Raw genomic sequence first — 20,507 nt, 5'->3', positions numbered from 1 at the left:
TAGAGAATAAAGTTTAACCCTGACTTGATATTGCCATTTCTTCACTTTTGCTGGGTCAAAATCCTGGAACTCCCTAACAGCACTGTGGGTGTACCTACACCACATGGACTGCAGCATTTCAAGAAGGCAGCTCACCACTACCTTCTCAAAGACAACAAGGGATGGGCAATAAATGCTGGCCCAGCCAGTGAAGCCCACATCCCACGAATGAATTAAAAAAAATGATCAAAATCTTTTGCAGTTAAATAGCAATATCAAGTTCAAATAATGGTAAATATTAAAAGTACTATAAAAATAAGTATATCACTATTGAGAAATTCCATAGTGCATTAGTTTCGGCAGAACTGCTTCAGGATGAATATGAAAGTTGAGTCATGTCTGACAAGTTTTGACTCTCATTTTTCTTATTTTTGTTTCAACTTACCTCTCAACCAGAGAATGGAACAGAGCTTTTCATTCTCTTTAAAACAAGCATTTGAGAAAACTGTTGTACTGTTTCTGCTTTTAACCCCTAACTTGTTAAAACGAACAGTTCTATTCATTCTTCAAATGCCATTTCTCAAACAAACTCAAAACTACTTCATGTAATACAAATATACACTTATCTAAAGAAAAACAAAATGCCCCAAATAGTGGTGTATTGCTACTTTGCTTGTTTATGTCAATTCTAAAAACAGATTGAGTGTAACAGTTCTTTCAAAACAAGGAACATTTCTGACAAATCAGTGGGAAGTCTCAAGCCTGATAACTACTTAAAAAGAAAGGAATTCTCAGGACTCCAATGGAAAGAAAACCGATGGACAACATTTCACTTTTTATAACTTTCACCATAATAAACCAAGATCAACATAATTCAAAAGGTAAATTTAGTCAGTTCAACTAAGATACTCTTCACGTGGTTACAAGCACTTGCATCACACCCTGCACAAATGTGGCACCACCTGCAATCTCACAGTCTTTACAACTTGGCTTCTGGTACATAGGATTTCCCACTTTGTGCTAAATGGGTTTCACCCTTGAGTCGCTTTCACCAGCAGCTGTATTCGATCTGAAGTTCCTAGATTTGGCTGACACCCAAACAGCACACCCCTGAAGAACCTCCCCAGCTAGACCCACAACAACCTTGATAACACAAAATCCCCAGAGGCTCCCTTCTCTGATCTCTTTAAACAGCCTGGTTGGCTCTGGAAAAACTGAAACAGCAGCAGTAGTTTTGTGCCGTCCTTAATTCCTTCTTTCTCAGTCTTCAGTTCTCTGTCTTTTCCAACTGTATAACACAGACAGTAACACCGTCCCCGCTCTATTCTCAGTGTCTTCTCCCTGCTACTTCATTTGGATCGCTTCTGAACTGCAGGTTCAAAGACCAGCTATAATTTGATCTTCCGATTAGCTGTCTCATTACCCTTTGCTTTTTAACATTCATCCCCATAGCAACCTCAGGTCACATGGGCATTTCTTGGATCTGAAACGCCTGCTAGAAAGCCCAATACACCATTTTCAGAAGACTCCTCAGTTTCACCTGGAATTAAAGGGACACCTCAAAAAAAGACAATACAGGCTTTTCTCAAAGCACATGGGTCATCACACAAGCAATTCAAACATTGGTGTGATGCTCCCACCAAAATGTTGCCAGAATACAGCTCCATATAGAGAGCATTTGTCTGTATGTTTGTTGCATTTACTTTTTATTTACGGCCAAAGTAATTTTCTCCATCTCAGCAGCATGAAATCCATTAATAATTGAGGTATCCCAGTATTTATTTTGAAGTTGTTAATTACTTTTGTATTCTTTGCAAATCTGCCTTTCCCATAATGAGTTATAGTTCCACCCCACGTGCGCAGCATTGATCAGTGATCGATGTCTGTCTGTTATAAAGAACCATAGGTTCCATTGTGAACTTGTATTCATTACAGGAACAGGAATTGACCATTCAGTTCCTCAGCCTGTTCCACCATCCCATTGGATCATAGATGATCTGTCCCTCAACTCCATTTATCTGCCTTTGTCCAATAACCTTTGATACCCTTTTCTAACAAAAATCAATTGATTTCTGTCTTGAAAATTGCAGCTGACTTAACAGCCACAAGCTCTTAAGGGAATGAGTTTGAGATTTCTACTATCCTTCGTGTGAAAAAGTGACTTCTAATTTCACTCCTAAATAGCCTAGTTCTAATGTAAAGATCGCGCCCTTTTTCTGCATTCCTGCACCAGAGCATGTAGTTTCTATATCTAAACTTCTATATCTATGTGTATATCCTGTCGAATCTGGGAATTATTTTATGTAGCTCGCTTAGAACCTGCTGAACTCAAAGCAGTACAAGTCAAACTTATGCAAGCTGCCCTCATAATTAGGACGAGGAATTATTGTGGTAAAGAATTGGAATAGGTTTCTTTCTTACATTTTGTGATAACAGCAAGTACTTAGAAGATAGTGTCCTTGCTGGGTTTCCCTTTGTTAGTTCAGTGATGTACTTTGGTCAAAATCTTAGAAATTACAATGTGAGGTATCAGCATTCCAACATTTGATGCACTCTTCTGAAATTCCCACCTCAGAAATTTTAGCAGCACGATGAGCTTGTACAAAATAAATTGGACATCTCAACTCAAGTAGTGGAGATGAATTTCAAACAAATGCCAAAGCCTAATTTTCAGGCCTAAATGTTTCTATTCTGGGCTGCTTTGAATTTCAACCAGTGGCTGAAGTTTAAAATCATAAGCACTGTTTTTGTTTGAAGTAAGTCAGTGTATGCTGTGTACTATGTCAAGAATGAAACAATTCTGCAAAGTCATTTGGATGGGGAATCATTCATCTCCATGCTTAATATAATCAGCTCAATTTATGTTGAGGGAATTGTTAAGAGTAAAGTGGTTCCAGTTTCTAAATTTGAGCTGAAAAAATGTCATATTTTGAGGTGAGTTTTTTTCTAACTGAAGATCGTGGTCGTGGCAACAGCATCCAAATGTTTGTTTTAATCTTCCTTCAATGACATACAGATAGGCAGGATGTTTAGCTCTACTCAACTCTATTCCTCCTAAGGCTAGAACTGCATTAATTTCTCTGATACTAAATATTTCCTCCCTATTTTTAGCGCATTTGAATTTCCAAATGACAATATAAACACACAAACTCTCTGCAAATCCAAGCAGATTCTAGCCAACCAGCAACCATTATGGTCAAAAATAAATTGAGCTGATTATATTAAGCATGGAGATGAATGATTCCCCATCCAAACGACTTTGCAGAATTGTTTCATTCTTGACGCAGTACACAGCATACACTGACTTCCTTCAAGCAAAAACAGTGCTTATGATTTTAAACTTCAGCCACTAATTTAAATTCAAAGCAGCCCAGAATAGAAATATTTAGGCCTGGACAGTAGGCTTTGGCATATTAGCAAAGGCTTAACTCATTTATTTGTTTTTGGATTATAAACTGTTTTGGAAAGTACAAAAAATCTGAGTTTGTTCTTCAAGGGAAAATTTTGCTAAAATATGTATCTATTTTAAAAGTAACTATTGATAGAATGGATTAGAATATTTTAAGTCAGGTAAGTCTGGTAAATCAGTCCATTTGAGGCTCCATTTTCTTATTATCCTTCTGTAAAAGCAGCTGAACTGAGAGCATTTACTCCATTTCAGTGCGCACTGTAAAGCATATTCATTAACTTTCTGCATGTTTATCTGCAGGAGAGTTCACTCCAGAGATGCAGCTGCGAATACGACAAGAGATAGAAAAAGAAAAGAAGGTGGAACAATGGAAGGAAAGTTTTTTTGAGAATTACTATGGTCAAAAGTAAGCAATTTAATCAGATTTTTATTTCTGTTTTGCCTTTTTTGAAGTACATTGTCTATGAGGGTAATATCCTACTTCGTTTCTAGCAAAGGATTCCTATTCAGTCACTCGTGGTGCTGTTGTACTGCAGGTGCTGGTTTCAGGGTAGCAGAATGAGCCAGCAGTTTTAATTAAAAGGTAGTTTTTTTTTGAATAAAGTGTAAATGAAACATTTCTTAACGTAGAAAGGCAAAAGAAAGACTATTTAATATAGTCGCTAATAATTAACTATAACATTTTCTATTACATTACTTAGACAGCTACAGCTGCCAGTTTCACATCTGCAGGCTATAAATATGCCGGCCAGCCCACAAAATCCATAGGCAGAAATAGATTTTTCAGATAAACTGGGATAGGCACTTGATCAGAGTGCTAACACTTCCTACGTTGTGGATGTGTACTAACCAATATTCTTTGAAAATACTTTGATTGGCTGTTGCTCACAATGTTCGCCAGAATATCAAATTAATCATCATTTGTGTTGCACAATAACCCACTTGACTGACTACATCACTAGCTTTAACTGATGTTAAATTGAGACAAGTCTAAATAATCTTTGTGTTTATAATCAGTTTTATTTTTTGAATAATTGAGAGGTAATTTAAGTTATTTCTTATCTGTACAAGCTTGAAAGTACATGCTTTTTAAAACATGTTTAAAAAATCTTCTAGATTTTTAAATGTTTTTGACACTTGTTTTGCAAATAACTTCAACATTTTGCAGTTCTGGCATAAGTCTGGAAGACTCAGAAAAGCTGACTGCATTGTCGAATAATGTTGAGGATTGTCAACGCCCTCCATCCAAACAAGCCCTTCTGCAATCAGTCATGCAAGAAACTTCCATCAAGGCAGAAACACCAGTTGAGCCAAAAGGAGAAACTGACCACAAAGCAATAACCAAAGAAGCAGGGATGCTAAAAGTAGAAGAAAAGGTTGAAGATACAGAGAAATCAGCAGCCTCTTCAGAACAATGTGGCACCAAACCAATTCCAGCTATTAAAAACCATGAAGACAATAGATCTTCGGAGATTAGCGCCCTGCCTGAGAAGAAGGTGGACCTTGACCATATTACTTCAGTGCTGCAGCAAGATAATCAAACATCAAAAGTAGGCTCTATTATTTCCCCAGAGGCTAAAGCCTTGGTACCTAAGCCAAAATTAGACCAAAATGAGCCCAAACTGCAGCTGAAGTCGGAGAGTTCAGAAACATCTAAAAGTAAAAAGCCTGAGGCTTTTGAATCAGTGGAGAGCAAGAGCCATGAGTCTTCAAAACAAGACCAAGTTCTAAATTCCACTGAACAAATGGAAGTTACTGCAGAGGGTCTGAAGAGGAAGTCTACCAACGAAGGAGAGTCTCTGCTCAGTCCTGAGAAAAGACCCCGCATTGTGGACCACCAGTTATTTCGGACCCCACCTAAGGACTTTCCCAGAAACAAAGATGAGCCACATGAACTCAAAGTCCCACCTCTTAAGGTACTTAACATCTTGTTCTTTACATATTCCAGGTCCTATTCCAGGTGCAACACACGATGGCCGGGATTCTGTCGGGCCGATGCGGTCTCGCCCATCATTCAGAGAACTGGCAGGAACCCGCTCAGTTCCGTGGGGGAGGCTCAACGGAATCAAGTGCCTTTAAGGCACTTAAGTGGCCACCATCGGACCTTCCCTGCAATTGAGGCCCCTGCTGGCAGCAGTCCCAACCGCCAGGAGCTGCTGGCCAATCAGAAGCTGGCAGCTCCTCATGCTGCCACCGCCAATGGGAGCGGTGGCTGCTGGAGGCAATGCACCCACCAGAGGCCTAGGGTCATTGTGAGAGCCCAGACCAACAATGGGCGATGGCAGGATGGGAATGGGCTTAGGATCATGGGAGGAGGGGGTGCGTGGCTCAAATGCCAACTCCCTGCCCAATGCCAGGTCTCTCGATCAGGCACAGAGTGGCTAATAGCGAGGAACCACCACCCCTCCATAACAGGGTTTTCTGGGCGGCCTTCAGCAGCATGGGAAAGCCGTGCGGCCTTCATTTAATCCCTGGTGGCTCAGGGATGCTGGGTTTCACTGGGCTCATTAATGAACCTAATTGACATCCTCCAGCTGGCAGCCGGAATCCCACATCAGCACCTGCCACCCTCTGAATTTATCGGGAGCGGTTTTACCACTACCGGGAGACTGACACGGAGCTTCTCCCACAATTAAGTGGGCCAGTCGCCATGTTGGCTGCCACAAAAAGCTGCATCAAATGCAGCCCAATGTTGCAGAGAATCCCTTGGTTCTACACAATGTTACTTAAATTATCATGACATTAATCTTATGACATACCTTGTGCTGACAAGTGGTAAGTAACATTTGTGCCACACAAGTGTCAAGCAATGATCAGCTCCAACAAGAGAGAATCTAACCATCATCCCTTGATGGTCAATGACATTACCATCACTGAATCCCCCACTATTAACACCCTGAGGGTTATCATTGACCAGAAACTGAACTGGACTAGCCATATAAATACTGTGGCTACAAGAGCACGTCAGAGGCTAGGAATCCTGTGACACGTAACTCACCTCCTGGTTCCCCAAAGCCTGTCCACCACCTACAAGGCATTTCAGGAGTGTGATGAATGCCCTCCACTTGCCTGGATGAGTGCAGCTCCAACAACACTCAAGAAGCTTGACACCATCCAGGATAAAGCAGCCTGCTTGATTGGCACCCCTTCCACAAACATCACTCCCTCCACCACCGACAAACAGTGTCAGCAGTCTGTACCATCTACAAGATGCACTGCAGAAACTCACCAAGGCTCCTTAGGCAGCACCTTCCAAATCCACGACCACTATCATCTAAAAGGACAAGGGCAGCAAACACGTGGGAACACCACCACCTGGAAGTTCCCCTCCAAGTCACTCACCATCCTGACTTAGAAATATATCGCCGTTCCTTCACTGTAGCTGTGTCAAAGTACTGGAACTCCCTCCCTAACAGCACTGTGGGTGTACCTACACCACATAGACTGCAATGGTTCAAAAAGGCAGCTCACCACCACCTTCTCAAGGGCAATTAGGGATGAGCAATTAATGCTGGCCCAGCCAGCGATGTCCAGATCTATAAATGAATAAAAAAAAGTACTGGTTAAAAGGTGCAGAAACTGTAACAAATGATCATATTTATATCTAGAAGGAAAACTAGCATAGAATCATAGAATGATGCAGTTTAAAAGGAGACCATTTCACCCATCTTACCTGTGCTGGGTCTTTGAAGATATTTTGCAATTAGTCCACCTGCTATCACCCCATAGCACAGCAAATCTTTTCTTTTCAAGTATTAATCCAATTTCCTTTTATAACTTATTATTGAATTGGCTACCACAACCCTTTCAGGAGTGTATTCTATACCTTAACAACTCACTGCATGAAAATAATCCTTTCATGACGCTTCTGGTCCTAATTACCTTAAATCTGTGTCCTCTAGTTACCGATCCCTCTGCCACTAGAAACACTTTCTTGAAATTTACTTAGGAGAACACTACATAATTTTGAACTCCTCCATCAAATCTCCCCTTAAATTTCTGTGTCCTAAGGAGAACAATCCGAGTTTTTGTGGTGTCTCAATGTAAATGAAGTCTCTCCTCCCTGGTACCGTCTCCTCTGCACCCTCTGTTATGGCCTTGATATCTTTCCTAAAGTGCAATGCCCAGTATCGCAACAAGGGGTCCAACCAGTGTTTTGTAAAGATTTGGCATGACGTCCTTGCTTTTGTACTCTGTGCCTCTATTTAAAAAGCTAAGAGTGAAAATGCATTACGATACCTCATTTCAATTAGTTCTTCTGGGCTCAGAATCTCTTTAGAAGGTTACTGCTAGCTGCTCAAGTTCCTACCTTGCATGTTATAAAAAGTCAATCAGGAACTATGTACTCTCACTTTTTGTTTTAAATTTCAGTAAAGGACTGGAAAGCCTCATGTATAAAAAAACCGGATGTGACTTTAAGACAGAAATCCAACAAACATGGAGCGGGATTTTATGGTGGCCATCAAAAAGGCTACCATAAAACTCGCTGCTGCTCCGACAGGCTGCCCTGAGGCCATTTAATGCTCTGAGGAGCATTAAAGGGCTTGTGACAGGCCTTCCACCCCCATCTGGGGAGGAAGTCCAACATCCAAGAGCTGGCAGAAAATCCAGATTGGTTGGTAGCTTTCTGGTCCCGGTAGTGTCACCGAGAGGAGTGCTCGCTGCTGAGACTTCATCCAGTCCCCCTAGGGGAAGAGCCAGGAGCTAGTTAATATGTAAGCTGGCAGGTTGGTGTGTATGGAGGTGTTGGGATGTTGTCAGCGGGATCAGGATAGGAGGACCAGTGGAAAGGTGGGTGGCGGGTGCACAGGCCGGGGTTGGGGGGGTGGGGGGGGGAGCGTGTAGAGGAGGGGTTAGGAGGGAACATTTGGGGTGGGGGGGGGGAGGAGCTTTCGATCAGAAAAGGGGGCCCATGAAGGAGGCACCTTCAACTCACTTTCCTGCCTGAGAGCCAAGCAGGTTTACCTGCCAGCTTACTGCCCATCACTAACCTCAAAGAATTGCACCTGGGTGGGATGTGGCCATTAATTGGCCACTTAAGGGCCTCAGTTTGGCTTGAGAGCAGGTGACGTGCCTGAGGCCTCACTCGCTACCCATTAGATCACAGCCAGGTCAGGTAGGTAGCTGGCAGGAAAGGCACCCATGGAATTTTATGGGACACTCGCCTACAAATCTACCTGCAAGGAACCTTAATACTCTGCTCATTGTTCCTACCGAAAATTAGCTCAATATGCATATAATTGCCCTTTTAATTTTCATCCTTTCCATCCCTTACAGATTTCAGTCTCAAGAATCAGACCTGTGCCTACCCAGACTGGTCAGGTCTCTCCAAGGGCCACTTTCCCACCGCTCGTCACTAGTCCTGGGAGAACTGGAGCCAGGACTCTTGCAGACATCAAAGCTAAAGCTCAACTTGCCAAGGCACAGCGGGCCGCAGCAGCCGCAGCTGCAGGTGGAGCAGTTCCAGGCCCAGGTCCAGGGGGAGGGAGTGGAGGGGGAGGAGGGACTGGGACTGGGATCAGTAGAATCTCAGGACAGGGGAGCACACTGGACATGGACAGAACTGGAGGCAGGAGAGGTATTGGAGGGCCCTTGTTTAATAGTCCAGGACAGCAACCCAGAAAATGTGCAGAGGCAACGGCCAAGGCCCCAACCAGTATGGATGCAAGAACACAATTACAGCAAGCCCCCATGGCGCAGTGCATACCTGCAGGTAGCAGTACAGACCCCAGCAAATCCACAACCACAGTCACAACACCAGCATTAACATTATCAAGTGTACATACGACAACATCTGTGACTTCACTAGCATCCTTGCAGACAACTCCTGTGATGACAAACAGTGCTGCAACAAAAGCCACTCCTGCTCCAATGCAGACACAAACTATAAAGCAGATTTCCAGTCCAACCGTGAGGGAAGTTTTGAAACCTGTGCCTGTTTTCAGCGATTCTGAGTATGCAAAGGCAGCAACTCAAAGCTCAGGAAATTTTGCAATGCACAATAAGCCAGGTGAAGTGAGTAATCAGCCTTTGATAGACTCTAACGTCAGAGCATCAAATGTGGACAGAAAACTGCCTGCTGATACTTCGCTGCCCTGCATTTCTTTCGATACACAAAGGGGCCATCAGGTTTCAGCTTCAGCCAATGTGTTCGTCACAACAGCTGGTTCTATTTCTGTGGCATCTGGAGGCACAGCTGGAACTTTGGAAGTGGCCTCCCCAGTTTCTGAAACAAGTACAAATGTAGAAAGCCCTATAATTATATCTACTACATCGGCACCCTTATTTTGCACTTCACTTGATGTACCTAGTCTTAAAACACAAGGGCCTGTTTGTGGAACCATACCAAAAATGGGTTCCTCCATCCCTGCAAATAACCCATTGGTTACACAGTTACTGCAAGGGAAAGAAGTGCCACTAGAGCAATTCCTGCCTAAGCCTCTAACCAAAGTAGAGATGAAGCCTGTATATCAGTTTCCTAAAACTTCACTCGACGATAACATGAAGATATCATCTGATGGCACATTAGTCGTATCCGTGACTGTGGGAAATGCCACCACTGTGATTCACGGGTCTGGTGAGGTATCTACTGACCTTATCAAAGGAAGACAATCTGAGACAGTACCAGAACAAGTTGTTGAATCAACCGATCAACACAGACAACAGAAGTTGTTTGAACAGGCTTCAAAACACAGTTCTACTAATGAAGAGCAGCAAATCAGAGACACTGATCAAGACTGCAGTCAACCAGAAACGCTCAACAGCACAACACAAGAGAGGATACAGCAGGCCATCCTGAGCAATGTGCAGAGTCAAATCTTAGTTCCTGTGTCTTTACAGCACGAAGTCAACAGTTCAGCTTTTTCCTCTGCAGGTGCTTCGGTTGGTCAAAGATCGAGATTTGGTTTGATGGGGACAAAGTCTGCCCTTAAGCCAGCTGTATCTGGTCATTACCTTCTTAATACAGCTACCTATGGAAGAGGTTCCGAGAGCTGGAAAAGAGCCCATGTTCAGAGCACTGAGACTCATGTTGGTATAAATGGTTTGGTAGAAACATCTGAGAAGGATCTTAAGGAAGACAGAGCAAAACAAGTTGATGGTAGCGTTCAGGTGACATCAGAATCAAACAACAGGTCAGTGTCCTGTCATCCTCCATCTGTGTTAATCAAAACAGAGCAGGATCCCACACAAATGGGTGATGTCTGCCCTCGAGTAGATAATTTGTCCAGTGGATATTTGAAAGTGGAAGCACCCACACATGAATATAAACACACTGGAAAGGAGAACACTCCTTTACTGCCTCCTGCACATGTGGCTGGTATATCTGTGACTAAAGAATTCTATCAGGGAATCCAGTCAAATTTAGCTCATGTTGGTGGTGGAAAATCAATGCAGAGTCATCAAGACCCTTACAGGATATCCAGCTTATCTGTAGGATTTCAACAGCCTACCCAACACCAACAAAAGTTTCCCCCTTATGGAGGAAACCGTGCAAGTTCCCAGTTTGCATTTAGACCTGTTCATAGTAGCAGTATCAATGTTCCTTCTGTTTCATCTGTAAACCATTGCTCCACAGTCACAGGAATGTCTGTGTACAGCCAAGTCTCAAATAACTCTGGAAATATGGTGTCATTCTCCGTTACTGTGACAACACTTCCTGCTGGTCAGTCAATAAATACGAGCAGCCAATCTGCCCAAACATTTCCCGAAGGTGGCAACATGGAGGACTCACCTTCCAAATGTTATTGCAGGCTTAAAGCCATGATTATGTGTAAAGGATGCGGGGCATTTTGTCATGATGACTGCATCGGACCATCTAAATTATGTGTTTCTTGTCTGGTGGTACGATAAATAAACATGTTTTTCTTCATTAAAAAGAAATTTATCTGAACTGGCGTATGCCATGCACAAAAGAAATGTTCAATCAGGAAAAAAGTTTATATCAAGTTTATTAACAATGGCACCTTTTTCTAAGCTTCTTTGGCTGGTATGTGTTAAATGAGACAGAGTTTGCACTAAAGATCATGTTCAGATTTTATTGTTCTATTTTTTCAAACAAAATTTTGAACAGCAGCGAACAGGGTAACTAATAGAGACTTGTTTGATATATTATTTAAATACCTGCTCATATTAACAGGGACCCAGTATATTTTAGCTTTCCCCCCCCCCCCGCCCCCAACCTTTGGCCTTGAATAAATTGACGTGAACAAGCAAATTTGAAATTTGCATAGCCAGAAAACACGGCATTTGCTGACATCATTTCTTCACCCTGAAGTAAGAATTGTGAGTATAAGTTATCCACGCTAGGGGCCTGGGTAATGAACTTTCAACTTTTCAGTAGGTGGGCTGGTTAGTTAGAATCTGATTACTGTTGAACACAAAACTGAATCTGCTTGTTAATTGCTGTGCTTGGTTTTGAATTTATGAGATTGGCAAATGTTAGGATACAGTTAATGCAGCCGCAATGTCAGCAAGTAAAATTAAGTACAAGTCAGGAACATAAGTCTCTAGAATTTGTAATGAACTATAGAGTATGTGCTGACATCAAGTTACTGAAGAATGAACTGCACCATTACTGAATCTAAATGAGGAAAGTCTCCACCAATCTGCTGGATCAGGCAGCACATTTTTAAAAATGTTAACCATCAGATTGTATTTGAAGATCAGCAAAACCCAATTGAGTATAATTCAAAAAGTGCAACTTTGCCAATGGTCAACATGATTAAGAATGTCACAGTATAAGCATATTGAAAAATCCATGAAGATTGCATTGTATATTTTCTTACAGTATTTCTAAACTATTTTGATATCTCAATGCAAGGAATGAGGAGACTATAATAGGATTTTAATCTGTTCCATTTCCAGGAAAAGATATAGGATAAATTGTGTTGAGGAATTTCCAGATTATTAGTTTCGTACTTTAATGACTATATTTAAAAATATGTATTATAATAATTATGTCCTAATGTGTGTCATAAAAAAATCTTTCCTAAATGACAAATTATTGATCCAAGCCCTAGAATGGCATGTCAGACAAGCTCTGTCTGTGAAATGACAAAAGTGAAGCTTTTATTTTCTGACAGCTAAACATCTAGTTCTTAGAGATATCTCAGTTTCTTGAGGAAAGCAACATGCTGATGATCAAATCAGTAGTAAACAGCACAGCTTAAATTCAAAATTCTGGCATACTAGTGTTGCCCACAGGCCAAATCCTGGCCTTGGAATAAATTACCTGCGGTCAACAATGCCCTTCCAACAGTAATGGAGCACAAGTGAAACCTGGTAACAGATAATTACAATTGTCTATGACTTCAGTAGATTTTAGAGAGCACCTATGATTTTTGAAGCATGGAGCAGAAAGATTGGAGAGGTTAAAGACAGATCTTGCAGTGGACGATTTTGTTTTAAGGGGCCAACAAAACAACCTGATTTGTTGATAGTGGCAAGGTCTTTTTCCCCTCCTTTTTAATATTGTTAATATTTGTTTTGAAAAGGGCTGTAAGAATAGTATAAATCTTCTCACTGCTTCTTGTTGTCTTTGAATTCTGTCTTTTGATGCAAATTTTTGAGGCTCTATTGAATTAATAATGGAAGATATGTAAAAATAAATTAGGCCTATATATAGTTTTAAAAAAAAACTTTTTTCACAAATACCAATATAAAAATCACTATTTTTAAAATAATTAAAGAATTTTTAAAGAATTTAAAAGATAAACAATGTTTCTTTTACTTTATATTGGTTGCACATCATGTTATGTTAAAAGGAAATAAGTGGCAAAATATTTAACATTTACTTCCCAATAGAAGAAATGCAAATAAATTCACCCAACGGCAGATATAATAAGGTTGCATTGTCAGTAACATTGAAAATACTCAGTACTTAACTATATCAGTAAATGGTCTATGTTGTCATAGAGGCAATTGAATTTTTGCCACTTCACGCCACTTGTAAAGAACATAGAATCTTTATTTCTGGTATTGTCTTTCTTGTTACAGATTATATTTTTCTCTCAAAAATTTTAAATGCCTGTTCTTATAATGGAGAATGTACATTCAAAATATAGCTCCTGTATGAAATGTATTTTATCACCAGATCAACAGCAAATAAAGATAGCTGTTATATCATTTGTGTTTGTAATAATGGATAGTGTGTGCTACATTTCAGAGTTTGTAAAACCACATCAATGAATTTTTTTAACAATTCATTGACCAGCATTGGGTTATGAATGAGATTGGTTTTAGGATTGAAGGTATATTCTGATCAACAGTATTTTCTTCTTCACTGAATAATATATTTTAAATACCTGGGGTGAAATTTATCTTATGTGGAGTGTGAAATAGGCAATAGCCTGTTTTAAACTCCACCCAACTTTCTTTTCCATTAAAGCCAACAGAAAAAGCTATCAGGTAATGTATAATAGGCGGACAATTCACTATCATCTGTTTTGGGCGATTGCCCTCTTGAATCCTAAACAGAAAACCACTTCTGTTTGGATTCTTTTTTGCCCCTTCCAATATTTCTTTGTGAAGAGCTCACAGCTAGACACTCCGGCCTGAATCTTGTGCTCTCGCTGTTGGCATGATTGGAGGCCGGAAGGGCATTTACTCCTGGTGTACCGGAGGCCCAGCACCTTCTTGCCTCCGCCAGTATTAAATTCTGGGCGGGAAGGCCTTTCACCAACCTTCCTGTCCTGCCGCCTATTGAAGCCCTTAAGTGGCCAGTTAATGACTACTTAAGGGCCTCAACCCGCCACTGCTGATATTGACCCAGCTGCAGGTGGACCTGTTGCCAGGTGGTGTGCACGGCAACTAAAACTGTGCAGCCAGCTTGTCACCTCTGGAGGCGGGGGTGGGATGGGAGGGGGGGGGTGGGGGGCAAGGGTCCCTCAATCAAAGGAACTCAGTGCCTGACTGAGGGACTGGACATCAGGAAGGGGTGCTGCACTGAGAGCCAACCCCTTGCCCTTGCTGCCTACCCTATTGCACCCCTCTCCCCCGCCCTGCCCGCCACCCCCACCCCAACCACAATACTGGACTGGGCTGCTCCACAATCCTGGGACACCAGTGCCTGTCCTTCTGGCCGCAGCCACAGCCTCCCCAGCGGTGATGCGGAACATAGAAGCTGTCGCTCCCCCCTGATTGGCCAGCAGCTCTCAATAGGGAAGACTTCCGCCCCCGGGGTCTTGATTCCAGGGGAAGGGGCCGCCGCTGGTCTCGCTACTGCCTGATTGGCTTATGGTTCAGCAGGCCTTCCTGAAAAGAGGCAGCGTGGGTCACTCACTGGCTTTTCAGGCAGCAGACGAGCCTCCCTGTGCCTCAACAAGATTCCGCCCTGTATTACAATTTCCAAAACTCTTTTGCGCAAGGAAGTTACAGTAGATGGACAATATGACGTTTATCTGCTGTTACACCACACACGCAGTTTCCACTGACAAAACTTTGTGCAGTTCTAAGTAGTGTATTCTACACATCAATTCTCCCTCATACAACTTAACCCCTTATAATACAGCAAATTCAGTCAGCTGAGAACATCAAAATATAAGTAGTGCTGTTAAATTACACTGAAATCTTTCATGTACAGATGTTTCATGGATAGTATGCGACTGAAAGTCATTTTCTAAATTTAATAAATACCTATTTTGTCACACGGTGATCCTCCGTGTGAAGTGTAACAAATATCCACTCTGCCACTGATAAAGATGTGCTGAAATCAGCTTTTTAAACAAAGTGATCAACCTGTGCACAGAATGTGTTTGTCATTGTCTAATAGGCACTTTTTTTTGGTATATGCCTAAATAATTGCCATTAGCTTTTGAAAGATGAAATTCAATGCTGTGTGCTGTCCTTAAACTTTGGTCAGTGAGATTCACTCCAGCTATATTGTACAACACTGCTACTGTAAAATACCCTTGATGATAATGTGCATATGAATCAAAACACTTCCAGTAGCATGTTCGCACACATAGCAAATCACCAGATCATATGCACTGATGCACACATCCCCATCTGGGTTCCCAACACCAATGATATGATCTGTGCGGATAGGAAAAGCTTCCATTCCATTTTTGTGCAGATGATCTCTGACCGAAGGAACTAAACCATGCAAGTGAAAAGGAGACCAGCCAGGATTGGAGGAAGCATGGATAAAAGAGATGCCATATACCTCATCCGAAACAAAGTCAAGCAGCAGGTACAATTAGACGCAAACTGCAAGTCACTTGCAGGGTCAAGTAATTAACTCTCCCCTGAGAGATTCCTATAGATTGGATTCGAAGTTCCCAACAACTACACTCCGGACATTCAGGAAAGATGCTACAATTCACCTTTGAAGCTTTGTCCAAAGGAGTCAGACCCCAGATAGTCTGTGGCAACTCTGTAATAACGAGCTATGTGGCAGTTTGCAGATCTGTGTATCCATCTACATCTCTTAGTGATTTTGAACTTGTGCTACTAAATATTGACAGGTCTTGCAGTGTTAATGTGAACATCTCAAAGGACTGGAAGAAGCTCCTCTGTTAAGCAATGCGCTTCATCCCACAACAAGTCTTTGTGGAGTAAGAATCTTCAAGCTCTGCAGCAAAAGGCAGTCTGGAATTGGCTAGTTAGATTGAGTTCCTCTCCTACGAACTTCACTTCCTCCTCACTTTGGCTGTATGCATTACCTGGTGCCCAGTCCTGACTTTCATTTTCTAAAGACCTCCAGGTACATATCTCTGACATACCGCCTGCGCAAGGTGGAATGAATGGCTCCTGTAGTTGTAACACCACTGGGCTGTGTGCAACACTGGGGCCTGGTCCCTCATCTTCGGAGGTCCCTATAAGAAGAGAAAAGAAATATGTGTTAACAATAGGTGCATCATTAAAAACACAGGAAACGTGCCAGGAGAATTTGTACCGTACCTCAGGATTGCACCACCAGGCCAAAATTTTTCATCATGTGCTGCAAGTGCCAAAGCAGAATGTTTGTGTGCCATATTGCTGTTGTGCACAGCACCTTCGCATTTTAACGAGCCGATCAGTCAGCAGGGGAAACGGACTAAATGAAGGACAATAAATTAGACTGGACGAGTTGTGTGGTTGCATGAAATTGCAGACCATTCCTTGCACCTTGAGTTGCCAACCCTGGTTGGACCTATTCCGGGAGAGGCCGACGGAAGTGATGTCACGCGTAGCCGAGTGGGGGTAGCGTGAGCCGGTTCCACAGAAGTGCAAGAGAGGAAAACAAACCAACGCACTTTAATTAGGCAAATGGAACAAATTTGAAGCGGGGGTGAATAACGATTAAAGTTTAGAGGGGAAAAAAAAGCTCTCCTCGTTCTTAAGGGGCCTGGCATGTTGGGACACCGGTCTGCAGTCAGGAAACTTCGGTGGGGGGGGGGGCCTCAGGCTAAATGGAAAATTCCAAGCGACCTTTGATAATAGGTCGTAATTGGCTACCCCTGCTGTTTCCCCCATCCTGGCTCGGGGAAATTGGCTTGGGGGTGGGATGATACTGGCATGCTGGCTGGCAATGTGAAATTCTGCGCCTGCCCGCCTCCATGCTCATTAGGGTCTAAAAATCCAAACCCCAAAGGTGTTTTGGTAGCACCACAACTGACCAAGCTGGCTGTGTCAGTGAGTATAATGTGGGGAAATGTGAGGTTATTCACTTCAGTTGGAAGAATAGACAAACAGGATCTTTTCTCATTGGTGTCAAACTATTCAATGTTGCAGTTCATCATGATTTGGATGTAACTCTTTTAGAGTTAAAACAATTAAACTAAATTAACAAAATAAGGGGTAAATCAAGCACAGCCCCTAAGTCAGGTCAGCTGTAAAACCAAGGACAAAGTTTAAAGGAAACTTACAAACTTTAAACCAAAATGTGATTAAAGGGGTCGATAAAGCATCCCAGTCCCCGCGGTGCCTGCCGCGAACGTAGCCGCGGAAGAGGGACAAACAATCGGGCTGGACTCCCCCGTCGATCGCCCGCTGCCTGGACCTGTTAATGGCCAACTTGGCCAGGCCCAGGAGCATGATTTGGATGTACTTGTACCACAAAAGACAGAAAGTTAACATACAGAAAACAATTAAGGAGGCAAAATGTACACTGACCTTTATTGCAAGGGGACCGAGGTACCAGAGTAAGGATGTCATACTGCATTTGTACAGGCTTTAGTGAGACCACAATAGTGAACTTATCTGCACAGTTTTGGTCTCCACATCCAGGACAGGATAGACTTGCCTTTGTCGAGGTGTAACGAAGGTTCATTAGATTGATTCCTGGGGTGGGAGGATTGTCCCATGAGGGGAGATTGAGTAGAATGTGCCGATAATTCCTGGGGCAGGATTTTACATCCCGCAGGTGGGCACACACCTGACTTGGTCTGGAGTAAAACAGCAAGTGATATTTCAGTTGGCGGGCGTGCGTGAGAGTCGGCAGCACACCCACCGACGGTTAAGAGGCCTGTTAAGGCCATTAATCAATTCATTGAAACTATTTTTTGGCTGCCCGTCCAACCTTTACAGTTGGCGGGTGGACGAATCGGCCAGGCAGCTTCTGGACTTTTATGAAATCTCATCCACGGGTGGGATGAGGTTTCCGACGGTAATTTAAAAAAAAAATTAAAATTTTTAGACATCATTTTTACCAAGTCCCTGTTCACGTGACTGAGTCGTATGTGGGGAAAACGTTTCTCTCGTTTTTAATACCTTTATTTTTGTTTCTCCGATTCTTCAGCATCTGAGGTAGCTCCGTGCCTTCAGGGAGCTCTCAATGCCACGCTGCCCCGTGCCTACAAAGACTTCAGCGCTCGGTCTCCTCCCGCAGCACCCCCCCCCACCCCCTCCCCAGCAGCGCTGAGCTCCTCGGCGCGCGTTTCAGACTGGAATTGCGTTCAGGGGCTGAACGCCCCTGGAGTTTGAGCAGATCGAGAGGATATCTCACCGAAACACACGGGGGATGAATGTTCATCTCGGCCACGTGTGCCCGACAGGCATGGGCGTGAAACAGCACGCGATGCCCTCGCGCGCTTGCCGCGACATTTTGGTGGGCTGGCGCGTGAGGGAGTCAGCTGCCCGCCCACCGACAATTAAGAGGGCTGTTAAGTCCCTGAATAAATGAGTTAAATTGAATATTTCCCTGCCCATCCAACCTCACAGTCGGCAGGTGGGCAAATAGGCAAAAGCGGCCTTTGCATTTTTTGCGAAACCTCATGCACGGGCGGGATGAGGTTTCGAAGAGCGATTTTTAAAAAAAAAAATATGAAAACTTTTCAAATTCATTTTTAACGTGTCCCCGCTCCTTAATTTTCCTTAATTTTAAAATCCTTTGCTGGTAAAGTTAAAAATCTTCAGTTCCTCAAGGCAGCTCTGTGCCGTCAGGGAGATTTCACTGAGTGAACCGGCATGTGTGAGCTGAATTCTGCGCCCGCCCTCCTACCCCCGCAACCCCACCCCACCCCCACCTTACCCAGGCAGCGCTGAGCGTGTCAACGCGCGATTCACACTGGCCAGATGTTAATCGACCAGCCAGTGTGAAATCACGGTCAAGGCCCAATCGCGGGCGGCGGACTGTCCCGCCTGCCAGACCCGCCCGCCAAGGGGAATATCCTCCCCTGTAGAGGTGAATCTTACATTTGGAAATTGACACGCTGACCCCCAGCACTTACGTAAATTCTTGCGCGACAACATTGGGCGGCCAGCCAAGCATCTCCACGCCAGTCTTGTATTATACGCATGTCAGGCGGGTGCTGAAATCGGAAATTAGGTTAATTTCAGGTGGTTCTGAAAAAGAGCTAGGTTAGATAATGGGCTGAATGGCCTTCTTCTGGATCGTAACCTGCTCTGGTCCTCTGATAAGAAACTGCATCTTGTACAGATAAAGCAAACTTGTGATTTCGACTGCATAACTCGCATGCCAAACACATGGTACAATGTTTCTTTTCCTATCCACAAACTTTTCTGCATTCTCGAATAAATGCTGTTCCCCATAAGATCCATTTCTTGGATAATGAAGAAAAGTTTATATTCTTCTGGAAGAAAGGATTGCCTGTATTTCATATCTCACACTGTTTATATTTATTGTTATGACTGGAAATAATTTTGCTTGAAAAATTTGCTCCATTTTTCTTTTCACAAATCGTCACATCCGTGCATTTGAACTTTATCCAATACTTATAATCGTGGTTGCTTGTTTCTTAAGCAAAATAATGAAGGGATCACATTTTCAGATTCAAATACAATCCCACAGTTCGTTTTTGAATGCAACCATCACACCTAGAGATTAAACCAAACAGAATTGAATGAAGGGATTAAATTAAAAGATGGAAGTAGTCTGTGAAATACTTGTGTCTTCTAAGCAGTCACAGGATTCCTGACCAATCAGAAGCAATAGTTTACAAATTCAACGGGCTGAATTTTGCCGTCGGCATGTAAAATGATGTGGGATGATGTCGAGCAGAACCCCCAATGTCATCCCACCCCATTTAAATTCTCAGGAAGGCGGGGACGCAGCAAAATCAGCTGTGGGCCCTCCAACCTGTCAATGGCCATTGAGGCCACTGACAGGATCACTGAAACAATTAAAGGGCCTGCCCGTTCAACCTTAAGGCTGGTGTTCAGGCCAGGAGCCCCAGCGGGAACTAGAAATAACACGAAACCTCATCCACCGGCGGCATGAGGTTTCATGTAGGGATTTAAAAATTTTAATAAAGTTTTAGTGTAAATTATGAACATGTCCCATCTCATGTGAGGGACATGTTAAGGATTTTATTATTTTTCTATTTTTAATGTTTATACAGCTGTCAGCGATCTCCCTGAGGCTAAGTGCAGCCTCAGGGAGATGTGCACTTTATCGTGCGTGTGCGTGAAAAAGTGCACTCTCGCTTTTGGGGAATCCACCCGCCCCCCCACCCGCACAGGGAGCGCATAGCGCTTCCCGCCAGACATCACGCTGGGTGGCCCTTAATTGGCCTGCCCATGTAAAATGGCAGCGGGGCCCACTTCTCCGGCGGGGATTGGCTCCCCACCCGCCGGAGATTGGGTTGGGCCCACCCGCCTGGCAGACAGGCAGGAAATTCTGCCCAATGTATTATTTCAAGCTGTCCAGGCCCCACTCAAGTAGGTATCAGACTGTCAC

At 43.1% G+C, this 20,507-nt stretch overlaps 1 protein-coding gene across 17 annotated transcripts in view; it reads left to right on the top strand.

Moving 5' to 3' along the window:
• The window catches only part of asxl2 (ASXL transcriptional regulator 2), a 319,202-nt gene extending 305,689 nt beyond the window's left edge, over positions 1-13,513 (top strand). For all 17 annotated transcript variants that reach the window (XM_041187692.1, XM_041187677.1, XM_041187682.1 and 14 more), the window contains 3 exons: positions 3,689-3,794; positions 4,557-5,304; positions 8,666-13,513. In XM_041187692.1, coding sequence (XP_041043626.1) covers positions 3,689-3,794; positions 4,557-5,304; positions 8,666-11,239 — 3,428 coding nt within the window. In that variant the 3' untranslated portion in view covers positions 11,240-13,513. The remainder of the gene's footprint in view (positions 1-3,688; positions 3,795-4,556; positions 5,305-8,665) is intronic.
• The last annotated feature ends 6,994 nt before the right edge of the window (positions 13,514-20,507 follow it).

Source organism: Carcharodon carcharias, chromosome 5 (assembly GCF_017639515.1).
Source record: "Carcharodon carcharias isolate sCarCar2 chromosome 5, sCarCar2.pri, whole genome shotgun sequence".
Taxonomy (NCBI): Eukaryota; Metazoa; Chordata; class Chondrichthyes; order Lamniformes; family Lamnidae; genus Carcharodon; species Carcharodon carcharias.
This window is presented reverse-complemented; position numbering and strand designations above follow the sequence as displayed.